The sequence below is a fragment of the Daucus carota genome, chromosome 3, assembly GCF_001625215.2.
Source record: "Daucus carota subsp. sativus chromosome 3, DH1 v3.0, whole genome shotgun sequence".
Lineage (NCBI taxonomy): Eukaryota > Viridiplantae > Streptophyta > Magnoliopsida > Apiales > Apiaceae > Daucus > Daucus carota.
This window is the reverse complement of record NC_030383.2, coordinates 52,304,990-52,324,179: the sequence shown is the minus strand read 5'-3', so window position 1 is coordinate 52,324,179 and position 19,190 is coordinate 52,304,990. Positions and strand designations below refer to the sequence as shown.

Sequence of the window (19,190 nt, the reverse complement as noted above, 5' to 3'; positions counted from 1 at the left end):
AAAAACAAAAATTGTTGTTATATTTTATATTTGTCAGACTCAATAATATCCCAAATTTTTCCGATAATAACTTATTAATAATTAATTTAAGTACTAAGATAATTTTGTTAATTATTATCTCACTCTAGAATGAAAAATGATCTCTAATTAATTATAAATAATATCTCCCGTGATATCATTCAAATCCCCGAGTTATCCTAATATGAACAATCTTAGAAAATAAAATCAACTAATTCCAATGTATTTGTAAACAAGTATGTGGATAAAAATTTAATCTTGATAGAATTACGTTGGGTTAATCTCTGCACACACAATTACATATGCATATACATCTTGAAAAATAATATGATATTTAAGCAAGAGACACGTATCATAATTAAGTTATTCAGCCAGCCTCCAAATTTGTTATCAGCAAATTTCTTTGTTAACAGTTTTATTATCTAAATATCCCAAGAAGCCTTCATATTAGAGAATAAAAATTCTAAAAAATAACAAGCAGAGTAGAGCCGCCTCCTGTAAACCCTAATGAGAGTCGACCCCCTGTTTCTCTCATTTTTCTTCTCACCCGCCGCCTCTCCGCCTCTACCTTCATACACTCGATCTAAATAAAGAGATCTTATTCTCCTCTCTCTTGTTTTTCTTGTTTTTCCTTTCAATAATTTTCAATAATCTTCATCTTTTGGGTGAGATTTTTGATTCTTGCATCCATCTTTTTGGGTGTTTTATGTCTCTCCTTTTGGAGTGGTTTGTGTGTTTTAATATGTTTTGGTGTCTTCAATTTTGTTATTTTGATCCGTTGATAATGATTCGTTTGGTGTATCGGGAGATCTGAGAAGCCAGCTTTGAATCTGAAACGGTAGTGCCTTGCACAACGAAAGATTGTTCAATATATCAGGACATCTGTATCTCCGGCCTTAGTTGGCGTAACTGACGGGTATGAACACGGGACTATCACCTGTTTTTTATGTGCGCAGGTCAATTGTGATGCTACTATTTTCAAGATTGTTGGTGTCGACTGGATTACTCTAGAAACCTTTGTAATCATTTTTATTGCCAAGAATATTTATATTCAGTTTGTTAAGCGATTTGAAAATAGAATGACTAGTTATTTAGCTCATTTTATTTCCCAATCAGGTTGTATTATCAGTTCGGGGAATTGTCCTGACTGTGTTTGAGAGTTTTAATGAATGCATTTTGTAAAAAAAAAAAAAGATAATAAAAATTCTTGTAAAATGAAAAATTATTTTATAGAATACAATTTTTATGAGTATATACACTTTTGAAACATATACTTGTACGGATATATACACTCTTAAAATAATAAAATTAAAAAATTTTAAAGTAATAATTACAAAATATTTTTTCAAAAAAAATTGTTAAATATTGAGATTAACCGAAAAAATAAACTGACAATTTCGAATATCAGTTTAGGTTGATAGTCTTTGTTCATAAATTTAACCTAACCCGAACTCGACCTGAAATTTTAGTGAGTCGGAAAATTCAATCCAAACCCGACCCGCCATCAGCTAACTCGACCCGATCCAATTAGTAACATTGGCAGATGGTGAATAATACCACTACTGCTGGAGTAGTTAATACTGCTACCGACTACCAACTAGTCTCCGATAAAAATATTCTTCTGCATATGCATACGCCCTCTACTAAATATATAAAACTCTATCGGATAAGATCAAATGAAGAACGGTCTAATTATCTACCGGAATTGAAGTAGAGTCGCTGGGTCTTTCTATTTATGACGATTATTAGGGCTTTATTCTGCCGCTGCCGCGACGGCGACGGCGACGGCGATCACCGATGCCGCAACTCCTTGCCATGTCTCTTAGATCCTGGTTGGTATTATTCTACTGTTTTTTTAGTAAGCTTATATAAAGTATATAATTTTCCGATTAATATATATTAAAGACTGTCACTACTGATTTTCAGCTCAGAGATCTACTATGTATCTTAAAGTGGCATTGGTGATGCTTCATCTCATTTTTATTGGGGTTCTTTTTCTTTTCTATGGAAATCAAACTACTATTCACCCATGGTATGCTATTAAATTCTTTAATTTTTCAGTAGATTAAATTTGTGATAAATGTCGAAATTAGTACTCTATATTTGTGCAATTGCTAATATATCCATCTCATTTTACTGCTTCAGGTATGTTGGGATGTATCTGTTGTTGTTTGTCGCTACGATAGCCCAGTATTTTTTCACCGCTGGTTCTTCTCCTGGGTAACTTGATTGAATATGAAGCCGCTTTTTTATTGAAACTGCGGCGTACAGTTTGGTTTGCATATGTTAAGTTGTGATGTGTTTCTGTCTAATGTTGTTGTCTCTGTGTATTATTATTAGGTATGTTCTTGATACAATGAGAACGATTAATGAGACAAATGCGTTAGCAAGGACATCACTGGTCTCAAAGTAAGTATTGTGCGACCTTTTCAAGTGCTACTTAATATCCACTCACAAAGATTATAAGTTATTTAAGCTGAAGTTATTAAATGCATTACGTAAATATTTTATGATGTTAATGAAATGTTTTTCACTTTTTCTTTTTCTACTCTTCTTCCATTCAGTAAGTGGAAATTTTAATTGGCTTACTTTTGTTTCTCATTTTGTTACAATGTTCAAGCAAAGGCAACCTGCTACAAGCAAAAATGGCAACATTGTTATTACTGTTGACCATAGAGAAGCGGGAAGAAATCTTTTAGGAAGTAACGAATTATCTTGGACAAAGCTGGTGATGGACTTGTACCCACCTGGAGCTCCTTGTAGGTAGGATACTTGTAAATTACTTTTAGCATTATGTTTGTGGTAATATAATATTCATAGAATTCCCTTCCAAAGCTGACTTTTATACTCGTTCAGTAGCTAGAGTTTTCTCAAGCTAGTTTTTGATCATCATTTGTTTGAAAAAGGAGTTTATACCAGTTTAATATCACTTGCTTATGCAGATATAATAATGCTTTGTGTAAATAGCATATTTTTAGGACTAAACTTTAGAACTGTGCAGAAAATTGCAATGGGTACAGTAGTAGTGAAAATATTGACTACTGAAACTTTTATAAATACATTTACTGACCAAATCATATCCTTTACTATTTAACTCCTCTAATGAAGTTGTAGTATATGAGAAGTTGCATGCGCTAGCTCTAAAACAATATTTGTAGTACCATAAAACTCAAGTTGAAGGCCTTCATTGCAAACAGGCTGCCTCAATTTTTTTTTTTTTTTTTTTTTTTTCAGGTGAGACACATGCACATTTCATGAATTAACTTTAGCCAATTACTTTTAATTTCTAGGTGGGACCCTCTTTCTTTTTATAACAACCGAAAACAGAGATGCTAAAAAATTACATTTGCTCCACTTGGGGATCTTTAAATCATTGGGATGTTAAGAGATGTGTTAAATGATGTCAGAACAAAGCATACTAGTCATGACCAGTCCATAAAGCTCCTTTAGTGGTTCATATGTAAAGTTTAGGTTCCAGTTGACATAAGAGAGTTCTTGCATTTCTTATGCTGTTAAAAGGTGTTTTGCGTTTGCATGACTATACTTTTGAACCATATTGCCGCTGAGTCTTTATAGTTTATATAACTAAATTTGTCATTCAAGCAGTCTCAATTTGAAGTTATTGTAGGTGTCTTGTATTTAATGGTATCAGTTATGTCCTAGTTTCTTATCAAATTTCCATTTTATCATATGATACAAGTTTTTATTTCCCAATATTATTACTAAAACTGTCCAGCCGGGCACAACTGTTCAATATTCCTTAAAATTTAAGATGTGATGTACATTAAGAGAATGGATGAGGAAAATAAATTCGATTTCCTTTCAACATTTTCTAACAATGAGAGAGAGCCTATTTTGTAATGCGTAGCTTACGTCTTCCCATGTGCTCCGTTGACTGCTTCGTTTACTTTGCAGAGCTTGGACATGCCCCTACTGTAATGTTTTGCAGGTATTATTCTTGAATATTTATATCTTATACTTGCATTACGCTTACGCGTGATCTCATAATCATGTTGTGTATATATATTCAACAGCCATGAGTCTGAAATTAAAAGCCTAGAAGAGGTATAGTACTAACAGCACATTAGAACCAAACTGATGCTTGCTCGACACTTAGTATGGTGGTGACTAGTTTAAACATAGAAATATGAATGAGTGGTTAAAGCTATGTATTCAATGCTAGTGACATGCACATATGCCACTTAATTTGTTGCACATCCTTGTTAATGACGATAGATAGATCAGTTTTCCACTCTATGTTTGTACTGGTTGCAGCTTATGCTGTTCCCCACTCTTTTCAAATTCAATATTTTGTTACGTTTCTGTGTTATCTTTTTTGTGTAAATGATTTGCAGCCTCCAAGAGCGAAGCATTGTCATGATTGTGACAAATGTGTTCTCCAGTTTGATCATCATTGTGTTTGGCTTGGAACATGCATAGGGCAGGGCAATCATTGTCGATTTTGGTGAGTAACAACAATTTGTCTTATCACTATGTTGGTATTTGTATTTTGTTGCATGCCTTGTTGACCTTTTTTAGGTAATTGATACTTTTTGATACGTCAACCAATACCATTGACTAATTTTTCAAATTGCTTGAATCTTGTGATGGAGTGTAGGGTTATTTAACATGCTTTTCTTTCAATATTGATTCAGTAAAAATGTATGTGGATGAAGTATAGGGTTAATAAGGACCCATCTCCACTGGAAACTGTCTGTACACAACAAATCCTGAAATAACCCATGTATATATAGTTTTTGGTATCAAACAAGTGTTAATGACGACATTTGAGGATATTATAGGAAGAATTATGTTACTCCCTCCGTCCCTTTTTAGTTGTTACTTTGACTTTTTGCACGTGATTTAAGGTGATTAAAAAACATACTTCCACTTGTTAATTTCAAAATTTTCTTTTTATGAATAAAAATGTAAATTATAAACTTTAATTCATAAAAAGAAAACTTTAAAAATAATAAGTGGAAGTATGTTTTTTAATCACTTTAAATTACGTGCAAAAAGTCAAAGTGACAATTAAAAAGGGACGGAGGTAGTAATAAACTTTGGGGTAAAGTTATTATGCAGTAGTTGTTATATAGTGATTATGCAAGTTTCTATGTTGTCGGTTGATTGTACTAATAAACTACTCAGAAACTTTAAGTTCAGTTCAAATCAACTGACACCTTATTTTGTTTCCAGATGTCAGTTACATATATTTTTTGTAATGCTCTTAGTCTATGCATAAACTGTTGAAAAATCCAACCTGATGTTAGGTGAAATCTTGACTGTCAGTTGTGCTGTGTCAACCTTTAGGAGAATTTTATGGCTTGTGTGAAGAACTCACTTCACCACCAATTCTATAAGAGAAATCCGAAACACTAAACATAGATAAAACAGATTCCTCAAGACCAAATATAGATACTGACACACACACACACACACACACACATATTTGTACGGGACTACAGGATAATATATAATAAAATACAATAAACACTAAACCCTCAAGATTTCAGACTCTTGACAAATACGAAATACAAGTAAAATATCAATTGCATGTGTCTCTTTCAACAACCCCCCCCCCCCCCCCCCCCCCCCCCCCCGCCCCCCTCCCCAAACCCAAACAAAAAATAAATAAAAAAAATCTCCTTGCCCTTTTTTCCAAGGTACTCGTGACCTTCCAGTGTTGTATAACCAAATTACCCTGGGTTTTCTTCTTGCATATGCCTTAATAAATGTGGTTTGGGCTGGTGCATTACAGTTTGCTAGAGTAGACTGGTGTTACTATGTAATATACATTAAATCCTTTTTAATATTCTCTTTTGTCAAGAAAAATTCGCATAAAATTTTCACAAGCAGCAGATAGTTGATTCAAATTAGTGTAATTCTGTTATGCACGATTCCGAATGTCATCTGATTGAGCTGAATGGTCAAGCAAAAATTACGTACAAGAGTTGTTTTAGATAATCAAATTATAAATAAGTAATCTTGAGATGGATATTATTGTACATCTTACCATATAATCTCATTATATTGTTGTTCTAGTTGTTTTGACTAGCATTTAATATGCTCATTTTTTTAGTATGATTTTACCCTCAGACTTGTATTGTGAATAAGTCACACATCCTATCTTGCTTATTACCTTTTCTCTTGTGTGAAGAAGTCGTAATTTTTCAAGTTATCCATTTTGATTACCAGGTGGTATATATGTGAAGAAACAACACTATGTCTATGGACTTGCATCTTGTACATTACATACCTACAAGCCAATATATTGAAATCATGGTATGTTTACTCTCTAATTTTCCTTGGTATAAGATCCAGAACTAGAAAAGGTTTAGGTTGTACAGATCGGGCCCTTTTGGTATATTTGATAAGGATTTGGAGTGTATTATGTTGATGGTTTTAAAATTTATTGTTGTTGGAGTGTAGACTAAATGGTCGCAAATATATATAAACATAGTTGAGAAATCAAACAAAAAAATCCAATAGACAAATTCTCATTTCGTGACTTGTGTCAAATAATTTATCCCTTTAATATTGACCCATCTAACAGCCTAATACATTGGTTGGTGTATGGTTCTTTGTCAGGTGGGTAGATGTGATCATGATCGTGCTGCTAGCTATTTTGTTGATTTTGCTTATTTTTCTTCTTCTCCTCCTTTTTTTCCACAGGTATGTACCATCATCTCCTTGGGGCTAGAAAATGCTGAAATGTTTTTATCCAACATTTTAGTAAAAGATTAACTATATGTAGCCATGATTGTATTTCAGCACATTAATGTGCTCTTTTTGTTCACAAGTCCTTAATACAATTTGGAATAGGAGAAAGAAATTAATGTTCCCCTTAATGTTCCCCTTTGACTCTCTGGACCCTATTGGAAATGAAGGGTCAAGCTACAGAATTAGGGCTAGTTAGAGAATTAGGCATACCAATATGTAAAAGCAGCCACCTATCTTCTTCTACCTAAGATCTGTTCTTTAACTTTCTTTTTCTAATTTCCCCCTCTGATGAACTTGGATACAAGACACGACGCAAAAGTCCATGAAATAAATAAATTCGTATATAAACATTTATATGTGTGTGTGTGTGTGTGTGTGTGTGTGTGTGTGTGTGTGTGTGTGTTTGTGTGTGTGTGTGTGAATGTACATATTTTTTATCAGATTATATGTAAATATCCATGTATTTAATAAATCTTTGTAAACTATATCCAAAAATATAATAATTTTATATAATCATTTATTTATTTATATAGTTCTTCTTATTTAGTGTTACACACAAACACGACACGAAAGATACATAAAAAGACAGCACACGAACACAAAAACACACGAACACAAAAACACACGAACTCTTAACGGGTATAGATACGTGTTTACCGTCCTGCACATGAAACACGAAAGTACCCGACATAATGCGAATTGCCAGGTCTAATGGTGACTGTCAGGACTTATTTTGTTTTTTAGATGTAACAGAGCAGCACCTCTGGTAGAGGCTTCCAAAACTTTGTATATGTATAAAAAGATAGCCAGTGCATGGTTATTTTTGTATTTGCTTTTATTGATTGCATTGGTTGGTGCTGAATTTTGAAAATGAAACATTGATTTTCTGATGATGATTGATATTACTTCTATAATTTGAAAAAAGAGCTGATATAAGTTTCAGTGCACTTTGTTTAGAGGGATGTTAAAAACTCTTTCATTTCCACTTATAAATATTGTATTGAATACATTATTTATGAGGACTGAACCTTATACCATTTACGGTAAGATCCCTCTTACTCGTCATATATAGGATATAATTACAATAGTCAAGTATAAATAATTTGTGGGGTCTAACATTGCTGAATAGAGAATAGAAACCCTAAGATGTAACTTAATGGACCAAGGCCCATAAACAATAGGGCTTATTGTCTATCAATAACTGCTTATATAATAATCTGCTAGCCTCACATATGTGTAAATAAATATACTAATAGCAAACATCCAACAGGATTAACTATTTACTAGTAAATCCTGATCAAAGACCATAAGATAATTTCCAGCAGCAATTGATGCAGGACAGGATTTAATAGTGATACTCTTTATAATAAACACTATAATAAAGAGGAAATTGGGTGGATTAACGGCAGAAAATCTGCAATCCCAACGATTTCCAACCGCTGATAGAGAATTTGTGTCGATCGCAACCCAAGAAACATCATTTGCATATAAATAAAAATCCTAAACCATTGGGCTTATATTGTACTACATATTTAATAAACTTCTAGACCTGCTTTTGAAACATATGCTAATTTCCATGTATTAGATATGTGTAAACTATTTACTAATAAAAATTAGACTTCTTTTTTACATAATCCTCATTAAAAGTAGTCCATAAGATTCTGGACTTATCAAAGTAATTTATAAAAACTCGAATTGTTTTCCGGATTGCAAAGCTAAATAGTGTCCCTTCCTGTAAAGCTGATTACTTGAGGAGGCCCAAGTCTATACCAACCAACACATTTATTGTCTTTGCATATACTGGGATTGGAATGTGCACTGTACAGCCATGCGTAGCTGACAGATTCATCTATTCGGTTACCCAGCTTGACGACTTTACTCACTTATCAGAGACCATATTTTAGCCCTTTGCCTTTTGGCGGCTCTACCCAGCTATCCAAAAGGTGTCCCTGAAACAATCATATGTAGGACTCCAACACAAGTCCTAGTTAAAAGCTCTCGTGTATGCTCCTTTGGAGACAGTTAAATTTCCCTACAAATAAAGCTGCAACCTACTAAATCACATACTCAGTATGGAAATTATGTAATATGAGATAAACCCATCAACCATATTGCATGCAACTTTACGATCTAGTTAGTGTCTAATTAAGTGTGAATAGTGAAGATAATGTACATTGATGATGATAGAAGCAGATTTGGAATTAGCTCTTGCTTAATATCGTGAAGAACTGAAGATGTAGTTAAGTACTGTTACAGAAAAAGAAGTAATGTTGTGTATGTATTAATGAATGTTCTTGTCTGTAATGGTTGTATTTCTTTTGGATATGCAACTTCCATTGTAAGTTTGTGCGGCTGTTATACTCTCGTATGATTCATGAAACACAAATATCTTGCATCAGAACAAGTTATACTGACCTTCTTATCTTTTAATTTGCCCCCTTTCTCCTAGCTACCTTATTATGACAAATCAAACTACTTTTGAGCTCGTTAGGCGAAGGCGAATCGCTTACTTAAGGTTAGTCACTAACTTGCTGTGTTGTGCCTTCTAATTTAAGATTGTTAGTTATCATAAATTCCTCTTTCTTCTAAAATAAGGTAGTTTTCATTATAATGGTGTGTGTTAACTGCCAATGGCCTGTCCTCACTCTTATAAAGTTTTAATGAATAGATTTATGGTTTAAACTTGAAGTGATGCATGTAGAGAGTACTTTCTCATTTGTATACCCTGAAAGCCTTTATTATTATTATATCTTATAGTACTTTTTATATTTTGAAGTTTACAAGAAAAGCATTTACTGTGGAGCCTAAATTATATATTTCACATCAAAAATTTAGGAAGCAACAAAAATTTGTTTTATTTGAAGAAATTATTAGATAACAAGTCCTTTCACAGTAGCATGTTCTCAAGTAACTGAATGAGGCATTTATTCAATTGTCCATACTAGAACAAGGCCTGAAATGGTATAATAACTTGCTATGCAGACAATGTTAAAGTGATTTGATATACCGATTTGTCAGGGGGGCATATGATGCGACCAATAACATAGTAAAAATTGTATATGTATGCTTTTATTGATATTGTTCTCAATGCTGGGTTCCACACTTTTTCTTTTTATCTGCAGAGGGATTCCTGGTAGAGTGTACCCCTTTAGTAAAGGGATCTGCAAAAATTTGTACAATTTCTGTTTCAGTAGAAGCACCCTATATGGAATGGAACGACTACCAACAGCACAAGAACTTGAAGAAAAGTCAAGACCTTACACATGTTTGAATATTTTATCTTGCCGATGTTGCTGACACCTGGTATGATATATATGCTGATGTTCCGTACAGAGCTAATAGCTTTGGCCTTCCATTGAATATTCATGCATCTAGACATCAGGTCCGTCTATAAAGTTTGCTCTAATCATATGATCAACGTGCATTATGTAATTCGTTTACCTGGGGAATGAATACCCTTTGAGGTTATTGTATTTGCACTTGTGCTGGAGAATGAATACCCTTTGAGGCTTGTCGCACCAGAGGTATTTGCACTTGTGGCACCAGATCGAATTTACTAGTTAGCAGCAACATCCATGCATCAAGATTCGGTAGGATCATATCATCTGTTAAGTTAATCTTAATTAATGTATGCCTTGGGTTGAAGGAGACTGATTAACATTCTCTCCGTCTGTATTCAGGTTTTTTGTATTTATACGGGCTGCTGGTTTTCCCTGATAATCTAACTATGAATGCTTCATGGAAGTGTTTATTACCTCCCTAGATATGCTTAGGTTCTATGCAATTTTTTTAAACCATCCTATGCACTTGATAGTACTTCAAAACTCTGATGAACAAAAAACAAAGTATATTGGAAGAATTAGTTGTGCTCGGCTTCAATGAAAGAACAATGAAGATCAATACATGATTTCAAAAATTATCTTCGGTACAAACGTCCTATACCTTAATAAAGGTAACCGTCCCTTTTATACTTTATAAGAAGTTTGCCCATTGGAAAATTGTTTGTTTCTACGAGGTTATTCCTCAACAGCAGCCGCCTGAGCAACAGCTCTAATTTTTAATCACAATTTAAATTTTATCATAGGTAAATATTATTAAAATTTAATAATATAATCCAATTGTGTAATTAAATTTTATTTTACAAAATTTATTTGCATCTATAGACAAATATTTAGAAATTGGATGGAAAACACATTTTGGTGATTTAATTTTGATATCACAAAAATTATTTTAATCTATGGATAAATATTTAGAAATTGGTTGAAAAGCACATATTTGGGATTAGGTATGTAATTCGAGTTGGGCTGCTTGCGAGCGGCTCTAGCTCGTTATTAACACCCGAGTGGTTGTAGAGTTGTAGAGTGCACTTTTCATCGAGAAAGTCGAGTGGTTATAGAGTTGAACCGTGCAATATTTATCACTTGTCCAAATGTCTTTTTATCCAGAAAGTTTGATGAGGAAGTTGAAGAACTATTATTTTTTGTGAATTGTTTAGAACATAAATTTGCACCTTGAACCTTCCATGTCATTAGCTTTTAAAGTTTTCATATAATTTGCTTGTTATCTCTTTCTGGTACATATTGAAATTCTTCCGGACCATTCGAACCCGTATCAGCAACAACATCTTTATTGCTTATTTCATGATTTTCAGTTGTTGTGATAACTCTGCATGTTCAACTTCTTCTTCGGATAAAAATTCATCCGCCATACATATGACTAACTTTAATATATGGTGCATTCTCTGAGAATATTCTCAATATTATGTACTTCCCTATTCTTTTTATTTTTTGACTAATCCATTTCCAGCATCAATTAAACAAGAAAGTTGATATCAAATATTGCGAAAAGAGAAAAGTACTCTATCAAACATTCAATTAAATATCTTACATACAAAAAAGAACTGAAATAGAACTTAAGAAAAATAATGCTGAAATATTTGAAACTTACTTGAAACAAGATGAAATATTGGGAGTGATTTGAACCAAGAAGTGTCAAGAGCGAGAGTTTAGAGTGGTCAGAGGCGAAATGGACTAATAGATTAGGTTTTTTCTTCCAAGAAGATGTAATCAATAAAGAGATAGTTTGTCGACTAATTATTACTATGTGAAACTGATAATGTTAGTGGATTAATATGTTTTGTTTGAGTTACGCCTGTAATTTATGATGCAACGGGTCTTTAAAATTTGATTTGGACTTCATGTCATATAATTAAGTTAACCGATTTATCTAAGCTATTCGACCCGGCTCGTATATACCCGCGAGTATATTCGATCCGACTCATTAAATAAATGAGTTGGGTTCGGACGTATTTTTTCACTTGTTTATTTTACTCGTCCAGCTCGACTCGTTTAAAAAAATCGAGCTCCCAATCATTTAACTAATACCCGACTCGAATCGCTTGATTTTAATTCAGCTTTTGCCCGGGCACTAAAATTAGGGTTTGCAGTTTTGAGAGTCGACCTCCAGGATTCTAGCCGCCACTTCTCCACTCTTCATCCTTCATCCCCTCTCCTGATTAATCATCTTCGCTCTTCCATCTTCTCTTATATTTATCAGTTCTATCAATAAAACCAAGATCTAATCCTTTTGGGTGAGTTCTTGTTGAGTACCTTGTCATCAAGGTTGTGCCCATATTTTTGGAATGTTTGTATTTGTTTTGATGTTTCTGTGTGTCTTGTTATGGGTTTCGGTAACGTTTTCAAGAAGGTGTTATATGATATTTTGGGTGATCCGTATGGCTTGTATCAAATATTTTGTATTTGTTTTGATGTTTGTATTTCAAGAACTAACCTTTCACGACATAATATTGTTCATGTTTTGGGGTCATTTTTTGATACAATATCAGTGGATGTAATTGATAATTTTAAACATTGGGCTACAGATGCAGCTGCTTATGTGAAGGTCGATTGTGATGCTACTATGTTCACAACTGATGTAGGTTGGATTGTTCGAGATTTGATTGTAATACTTTTTGTTTCAAAGAATTTAAATATTCTATTTGTTAAGCGATCTGAAAACACAGCGGCTATATGTTTAGCTCGTTTTTTGTTTCTTAATCAGGTTGTAATTGACAGTTCGAGGCTTTGTCTCGGCTGGGTTTCGGTTATATATTAAATTCTTCGCTTTTCGTAAAAAAAAAATACTCGACTCGAATCAAATTATAAGCCTATTTTGAATATTCAACGTGGATTGAATAACTTAATAAGTCGCTCAACTCAAATTTAAATTCAAACGTCTTGTAATATCCAGGTTTGACTATATAATAAAATATGAATATTTTATTTTATTATAATAATATTTGAGATATGTGTTGAGTAAATTTATTGACTATGTGAGACGTGTTTTTATTAATTTTCAATTAGTAGTAGGATATTAATGTGTGTTTTCTTATTAAGACTATTGTCCCACATTGATTAGAAGTAAGAAGGGAACCTCTTCTTGCACTATATAATGTATGGAGTATATTGGATACAAATGATGTGATGGGTACTTGGCTCACTTCCCACATTGGTGAGAACTAGCTTTTTGCCCGTGCTTCGCACACGGAAATTCTTAATATTTCAGTCAATTTTTTTTAAATTTCAACATATTATCGATGATGATCAAAAAATATATCACTAACAGATATCACATTTAAAAATTACTTCTCGCAATAATCTGTAAATTATTAATTTTCGAACAGATATCACAATCAGAAATTATTTCTTATGATAACTTGTAAATAATTAACTTTCGAACATCAAACATATATAACTCAAAGTATAGTGATCTTCACAAACCAATGCAAATATGATAGAACAATGTATAATAAATATTATACTGAATTCTCGATGCCAAAATTCGACAGACTATTAAATATTGTACTGAAATACAATAAATATTTTTTCAGGAGTAAAATTAAGATCTCTTCAATTTATCCATTTTATTTTTAAAAAAAATAAGCATATAGTTTTTTCCGTTAAATAAGTAACTCATTTCTACAAAATAAATAATACTAAGAATTTCAAATACTTATTTACGAAAAAATATATTTAAATATGTATTTTTTGCAGAAATAGTTACTTATTTTTCTTATATAAGATTTTTTTTGTCTTAACTTGATATTAAGTTAAAATTTCTTCGTTCATGTAATAACTCTAGAAAACTTATTTCATTTTTATTAGTTTATATAATAAAAATTCTCATCAACACGAATAAGCTATCAAATTTATATATATCATTATATTTTCAAAATTTCATAAATTATTTTAATAAAAAATAATTATAAATCACTATGTTAGATATAGACTCTACCATATTTGCCAAACATGATCCAAGTCTCAATAAGTCTTATCATGCATAAGAAATTTATAAAATAAATAAATCAATTATTATTATATATAAGAAAAATTGACTTTTCATATATAATTTTAAATATTTTTTCATTAAAAATCCAAATTGAGAAAAAAATATATAAAATGTGATAATCTAATTTTGAACATTATATTTTTTTTTTTGGAAAGGATCTAATTTTAAATACTATTTATTAACATGAATTTTTTTATCGTAATACATTAAATAACACTGGTTGATATGCCAATGCTCCGCCGCAATTAATTATAGCTGTAGATTAATTCTATTTTTTTAATTATAACTTCCAAATAAATATATTTTACAACTTTTAACATGAGATAACTTGTAAAACAAATAGATAACGGTGAAACATGAAGTAATATCATTACAGACATTAAAATGCAGAATCCAAATGCTGCTTCAGTTCAGAACTTCAGAAAATCAGAAGATATAGTTTTATTCATGAGTGGAAACAGTCCAAACAAACCAACAAAAAACATCAAAGAAAAACTTCTGCGGACCATCGCAAAGCCATTGAGAACTCAGTTGAAAAGAAAAACACTAAACACCATTACCAGTTGCAGGACTCAGACCTCCTGCACGTCGTAATAAAAGATGTGCAAGATGCTTAATTCACACAACACTCATAGCAAAACGAAGGTGGCATTTACAGTTGTTTCTGTACATCTTATTTTTTTTGCTGCAAGCCTTATGGTAAACAGGAGTGTCACCACTCTGTCCAATCTCAACAACATTGTTCTAAAGAATTATATTTCGGAAGTTAGTTGAGTACTGTGATTCATACAGAGCAAAGATACTGAAAATAAAACAATTTATTGAACTTACATCACCAACACTGGAATTAACATAATCTCGTATTTTTCACAATTTTTTTCCGTGTTTACCATCTATGTACACGGTTCAACTTCATGATCTTGCCCATAAAAGATGTTATTTCCATGTACTGCTTGTTGCCCTCCTCTATAATTTGACGACTTTGTACAAACAAAATCAGCCTAAGTATGAGAGCTGCCGTGAAACCAACAAAAAACCCAAGTACAAATTTTTGTACAGAGAATAAATATAAAAATAATATATCGCCAAAATTGCAGAAAGAAAGAAGCCACATATGGTGCTAAATTTTGTAACTAAAGAGTAAAGAGGCAAAGACTCCATGCTTCTGTTTTTTAGTTTTTGGTTTTAGGGCGTTTAGCACTTTCTTCCTGTAGGAGTTGGCAAAATGCTTAAGTAGGAGTTGGCAAAATGCTTAATGAATGAAACATAAAGATTATCCTACAACAGTATACTAAAACAGATATGAAACACATTCAAGTGGAGGAATGACAAACCTTCTTAGTAAGCACTTGGCCATTGTTTGATACCAAGTAATTGTTCCAATCTAATTATTGTCAAACTACAGAAATGGATGAGCAACACTCTCACCAACAGGTGTTTTAAGCCAGTAAAATGAATCACAATAGTAAACCTATTTCACATCAATTACTATAAACCCAAATTTGACATGATCCATCTTGCTCCACAAATCTGGAATAATTGAATCGCCTTAAAATCAGATGACGATTAAATTGAAAAACTATAAACTTTAATTTGGGAAATCATACCTAGGATTTCTTGGACATTTTCATCCTTGTCGTCACTAATGTACTCACCACGGTGTGCTGCAATAAGAGTTATATTCACAGGTGACATTTTAAACGAAAATGTAAAATTTTTCTCGACAAAATAATTTAGGCAAGAGGTAAAAAAAGTACAGTGATCATATATTCCAAATCAATATGTAAGTAATCTCAAGAATATACAGGAATATATATCTGAAAAACCTGATAGCTCTTGTTCTGGTTGTTGCTGTTCAGCCGTGTGCTCCTCGCCAACTTGGCTGTGAAACTTGATAAAATAAAAGCTCTTATATTAAAGTCATATATTAGTTAAACTGAAGCTTGTGCGGGATAAAAGAGGCAACTTAATGATGCTGATTTTCATATAAAAGACAATTACCTCTGCTTGTGTTCTTCACATCATCTGCTATTTATCTTGACTTGGTCACTTCCATCTAACATGATATACAATCGAAGATGGAGAAAATTGGATAAGAATTGAAGTAATAATTAAATGACATGATAAAATTCTAGTTTCTTACTGAGAATGGAGATAATGGATAGAGCGGGGTTCGCTTCTGACTTGTAAAAATCACTGATAAACAGAAAGATATATTTTATCTCTGGACGATAAAGATAAAAAGTTACCAAAGTTGATACTGACCTATTTAATCTATTCTTAGAGTTTTATGTAGAAATCAAAGACGGCAGCCAACGACCTGCCTAATACAATAGCTTGCCTAATACAATAGCTTATCCAAAGCAGCATCATAGTATATCCAAGCCTACTTATGGTTAAGAACGTGTTTGAGACACCCTGAGATTATCAAGTTTAATATTTTAAACCTGTAGGCAACACACAATTATGAAGTAATTTTTAATTTTAATATAAAATACCTTCTCATGAGAGAAACACCAGCACTTTTGTGTGTATTGTTTGATGATTCTGGCTACACCACAACACTGCGGCCAGGGTGATAAACTTTGATCCAAATTCTGCCACTTGAAAATGTAAGTTACACCGAGATGGGATGGCTGCCACTTAAAAAAATGACGACTTATAAATGAAAGTAGGAAATGATTCGAGAGATGACCTCAAAGAATAAATAACCATTTTTGTGAAATAACAGGCTGAATTGTAAAATCTTAAACAGAATGACCTCAATCACACTATTATGAATAAAATCTTCACCTACAACAGAATAAGGATTATGAACTGCAATATAAATAGCGTATCAAAATAGAAACTTGTCCATAATTATGAATATAAAAAGATGCAGAGAGCTTACAAAGAGTAAATGTAGGTAGAAACAACATAGTCTTAAACTTATGATGGGTCATAGTGTCAAAAATGTTAGAAACAACCGTTGAGAATTTGGAAATAAGCGGGCAAATTGACGTCATTGTAATTGTGATCTCTGGCTGAAAGGAGGGCGAACTGCAATTTAATTTAAATGAGTATTTAGTATATAGTAGACAATAACCGATAATAAAAGATCATGAAAGAAGATAAAAAGATTATCATTAGAGACACATTTAGTTGGTTTAGTCTAAGGTGTTGGGCATGTTTTACGGAACTTAAATACACATACATAGAAAAACAAAATGAAATGGTGACAATTGATGAGTAATACCAAAAACTTTTACATGACATGGGTAAAAATGCAACAAATTAAAAGTCTTTCATTTGCGATACATACCAACAGGATGCCCATATTGCCTGGAGATGTTACCTCAACATTTTGCTATTAACCAATCTGATACGCAAATATGCATCAAAAGCATTGCCAGATTTTTTACCATCGGCTCACCTAATACATAGATGAATTTAAAGAGTAAACAGACACTCTATTGATAACCATATATACAACACTATTATTATAATTCTTTTGAAACAGAGAGTACCAAGTGAGAAGTATTACCATAAGTAATTTTTGTTTAAGATGAATACCAAATACATTTACGACCTGTAAAAAAATCAACTAAATACTTGCAAATAAAAACAATAATATTAGAGAAATCAAAGCAAGAAAAAGAAGAAGAATACAACCTTAAATTTAGACCTATAACATAATCAATTATCCGCGTTCCATTACAAAATCAAACAATGGTAATCGAGTGAAGTGTGAATACAAATTCCTCTCATTTATGGCATGTAACTGCTCCGAGAACGGAGGAGATCACGTAATACTTCTCACCGGAAAGCGGATTCAACAACAATCAAAGTTAGAAAACAAACCGGACATGTCTTATGCAAGTTCGAGGTGCTGTGAATGATCAGAAGACGAAGACGAAGCCGAACAACACACTGCAAAACCTCATCTCAGATCGCAGGCCTCCAATCACGTCTCCAATAATAGAATTCAAAATTCAAATCGATAGGAAGATAATACAAATGTGAGAGAAATCAGGCAGTTGAAGCAAAATTAGTTAAAACATAGATACGTGGTTAAAATAAAAACAGGGTTTTGACCCGTAAGGATCTGGGTAATCCATCCAAATACACAAATACACTCAAATAAGAGATGTGTTTAACCCGTTTAGAAATGGATAGTCCAGGTAGGAGTAAACAGGCTCACCAGTAACGCAGGACGAAGGAGAAGGCGGGGTAGGCGGAATGCGTCCATGACCTGCAGATTGTAAACATAGCTGCGGGATTAAAACAAACAACTTAACGGAGAAGCGCAAGAAAACAAACAACCATAGTCAGTATACCCACCGGCCATGGCACATGCAGTTTCGTGTTATTCAGTGAATGATGAAGAGGAAGGCCAAGAAAACCACACTGCTTCAGAGATCACGACTCCACAAAACGTGGGATTTCAAATTTTTAATTTGTTGGGAAGATGACTAAATTATGAGAAGAAAGCGGAACATGGAGGAAAAATAGCTAATTTCTAGATATGTGATTAGCCCATGAGAATATGGACTATCCACGTGAATATGGACTATCCATTAAAGTGCAGAAATACACTAATTTAACAACGGGTTTAACCCGTATTCAGTTGGATAATCCAGGAGAAAGCCAAATGTCTAAAAAGCACATGATCAGTGATTGTATGGAAAATAGGCTAAGGGCAAAAACAGTAATTCAGTAAGTGGCAATGCTAGCAAGAATTTAGAATATGTTGATTGATGTTGATGTTGATGTTGATGAGAGCAAAGAAGTATCTTTAAACTATAAATAAAAAGATAAATGAATCTACAAGTGTGCTAGTTATTCTCAATATACTAGTTTTGTCCCATATCGAGACAAAAGAGTAAAGGTGCTAGTCTTGTATCCCATATAATAAGTAGGGGTATGTATTAAATTCCTAAGCTTTAAGGAGTTGGCTTATACCTCAATAATTTAAAGTTTTCTTCTCTATTTCCCACATAGAGTAAAAATAGGAAGAGAGATCCTTAACTCCCTATATAAGCTGATGGGGTATTAGAAATTAAAGCTAAAGTGCATATTTGCTCTATTCGTTTTTGGCCCACATGGGGTAAAACGAATGAAGAATA

The 19,190-nt window shown here is 32.7% G+C and overlaps 1 protein-coding gene and 1 long non-coding RNA gene across 14 annotated transcripts; one reads left to right on the top strand and one right to left on the bottom strand.

Annotated features, from left to right (window-relative positions):
* The first annotated feature begins 1,563 nt into the window (after positions 1-1,563).
* LOC108215115 (protein S-acyltransferase 10) lies at positions 1,564-10,482 on the top strand. Of its 2 annotated transcripts, XM_017387464.2 has the most exons (11): positions 1,564-1,850; positions 1,945-2,050; positions 2,164-2,238; positions 2,359-2,427; positions 2,644-2,781; positions 3,934-3,967; positions 4,374-4,483; positions 6,214-6,300; positions 6,607-6,690; positions 9,188-9,253; positions 9,861-10,482. In XM_017387464.2, the coding sequence occupies exons 1-11, from the start codon at positions 1,754-1,756 to the stop codon at positions 10,033-10,035; spliced, it is 1,041 nt and encodes a 346-aa protein (XP_017242953.1). In that variant the 5' UTR covers positions 1,564-1,753; the 3' UTR covers positions 10,036-10,482. The 2 variants fall into 2 exon arrangements, with proteins under 2 accessions (XP_017242953.1, XP_063945410.1); XM_064089340.1 differs by lacking the exon at positions 6,607-6,690 and having other exon boundaries at positions 1,611-1,850; positions 9,861-10,271.
* Positions 10,483-14,502: 4,020 nt separating this feature from the next.
* On the bottom strand, positions 14,503-18,625 carry LOC108210527 (uncharacterized). Of its 12 annotated transcripts, none has more exons than XR_010290015.1 (11): positions 18,406-18,625; positions 17,609-18,316; positions 17,387-17,497; positions 16,584-17,124; positions 16,351-16,503; positions 16,229-16,281; positions 16,087-16,141; positions 15,912-15,975; positions 15,693-15,749; positions 14,917-15,615; positions 14,503-14,829 (listed from the first exon to the last, which is right to left on the bottom strand). It is a non-coding gene; the product is annotated as an uncharacterized LOC108210527 (long non-coding RNA). The 12 variants fall into 12 exon arrangements; XR_001804859.2 differs by lacking the exon at positions 14,503-14,829 and having other exon boundaries at positions 15,375-15,615; positions 16,584-16,878; positions 16,976-17,124; positions 18,406-18,618; XR_001804862.2 differs by lacking the exon at positions 14,503-14,829 and having other exon boundaries at positions 15,375-15,615; positions 17,609-17,653; positions 17,737-18,316; positions 18,406-18,618.
* Positions 18,626-19,190: the final 565 nt, after the last annotated feature.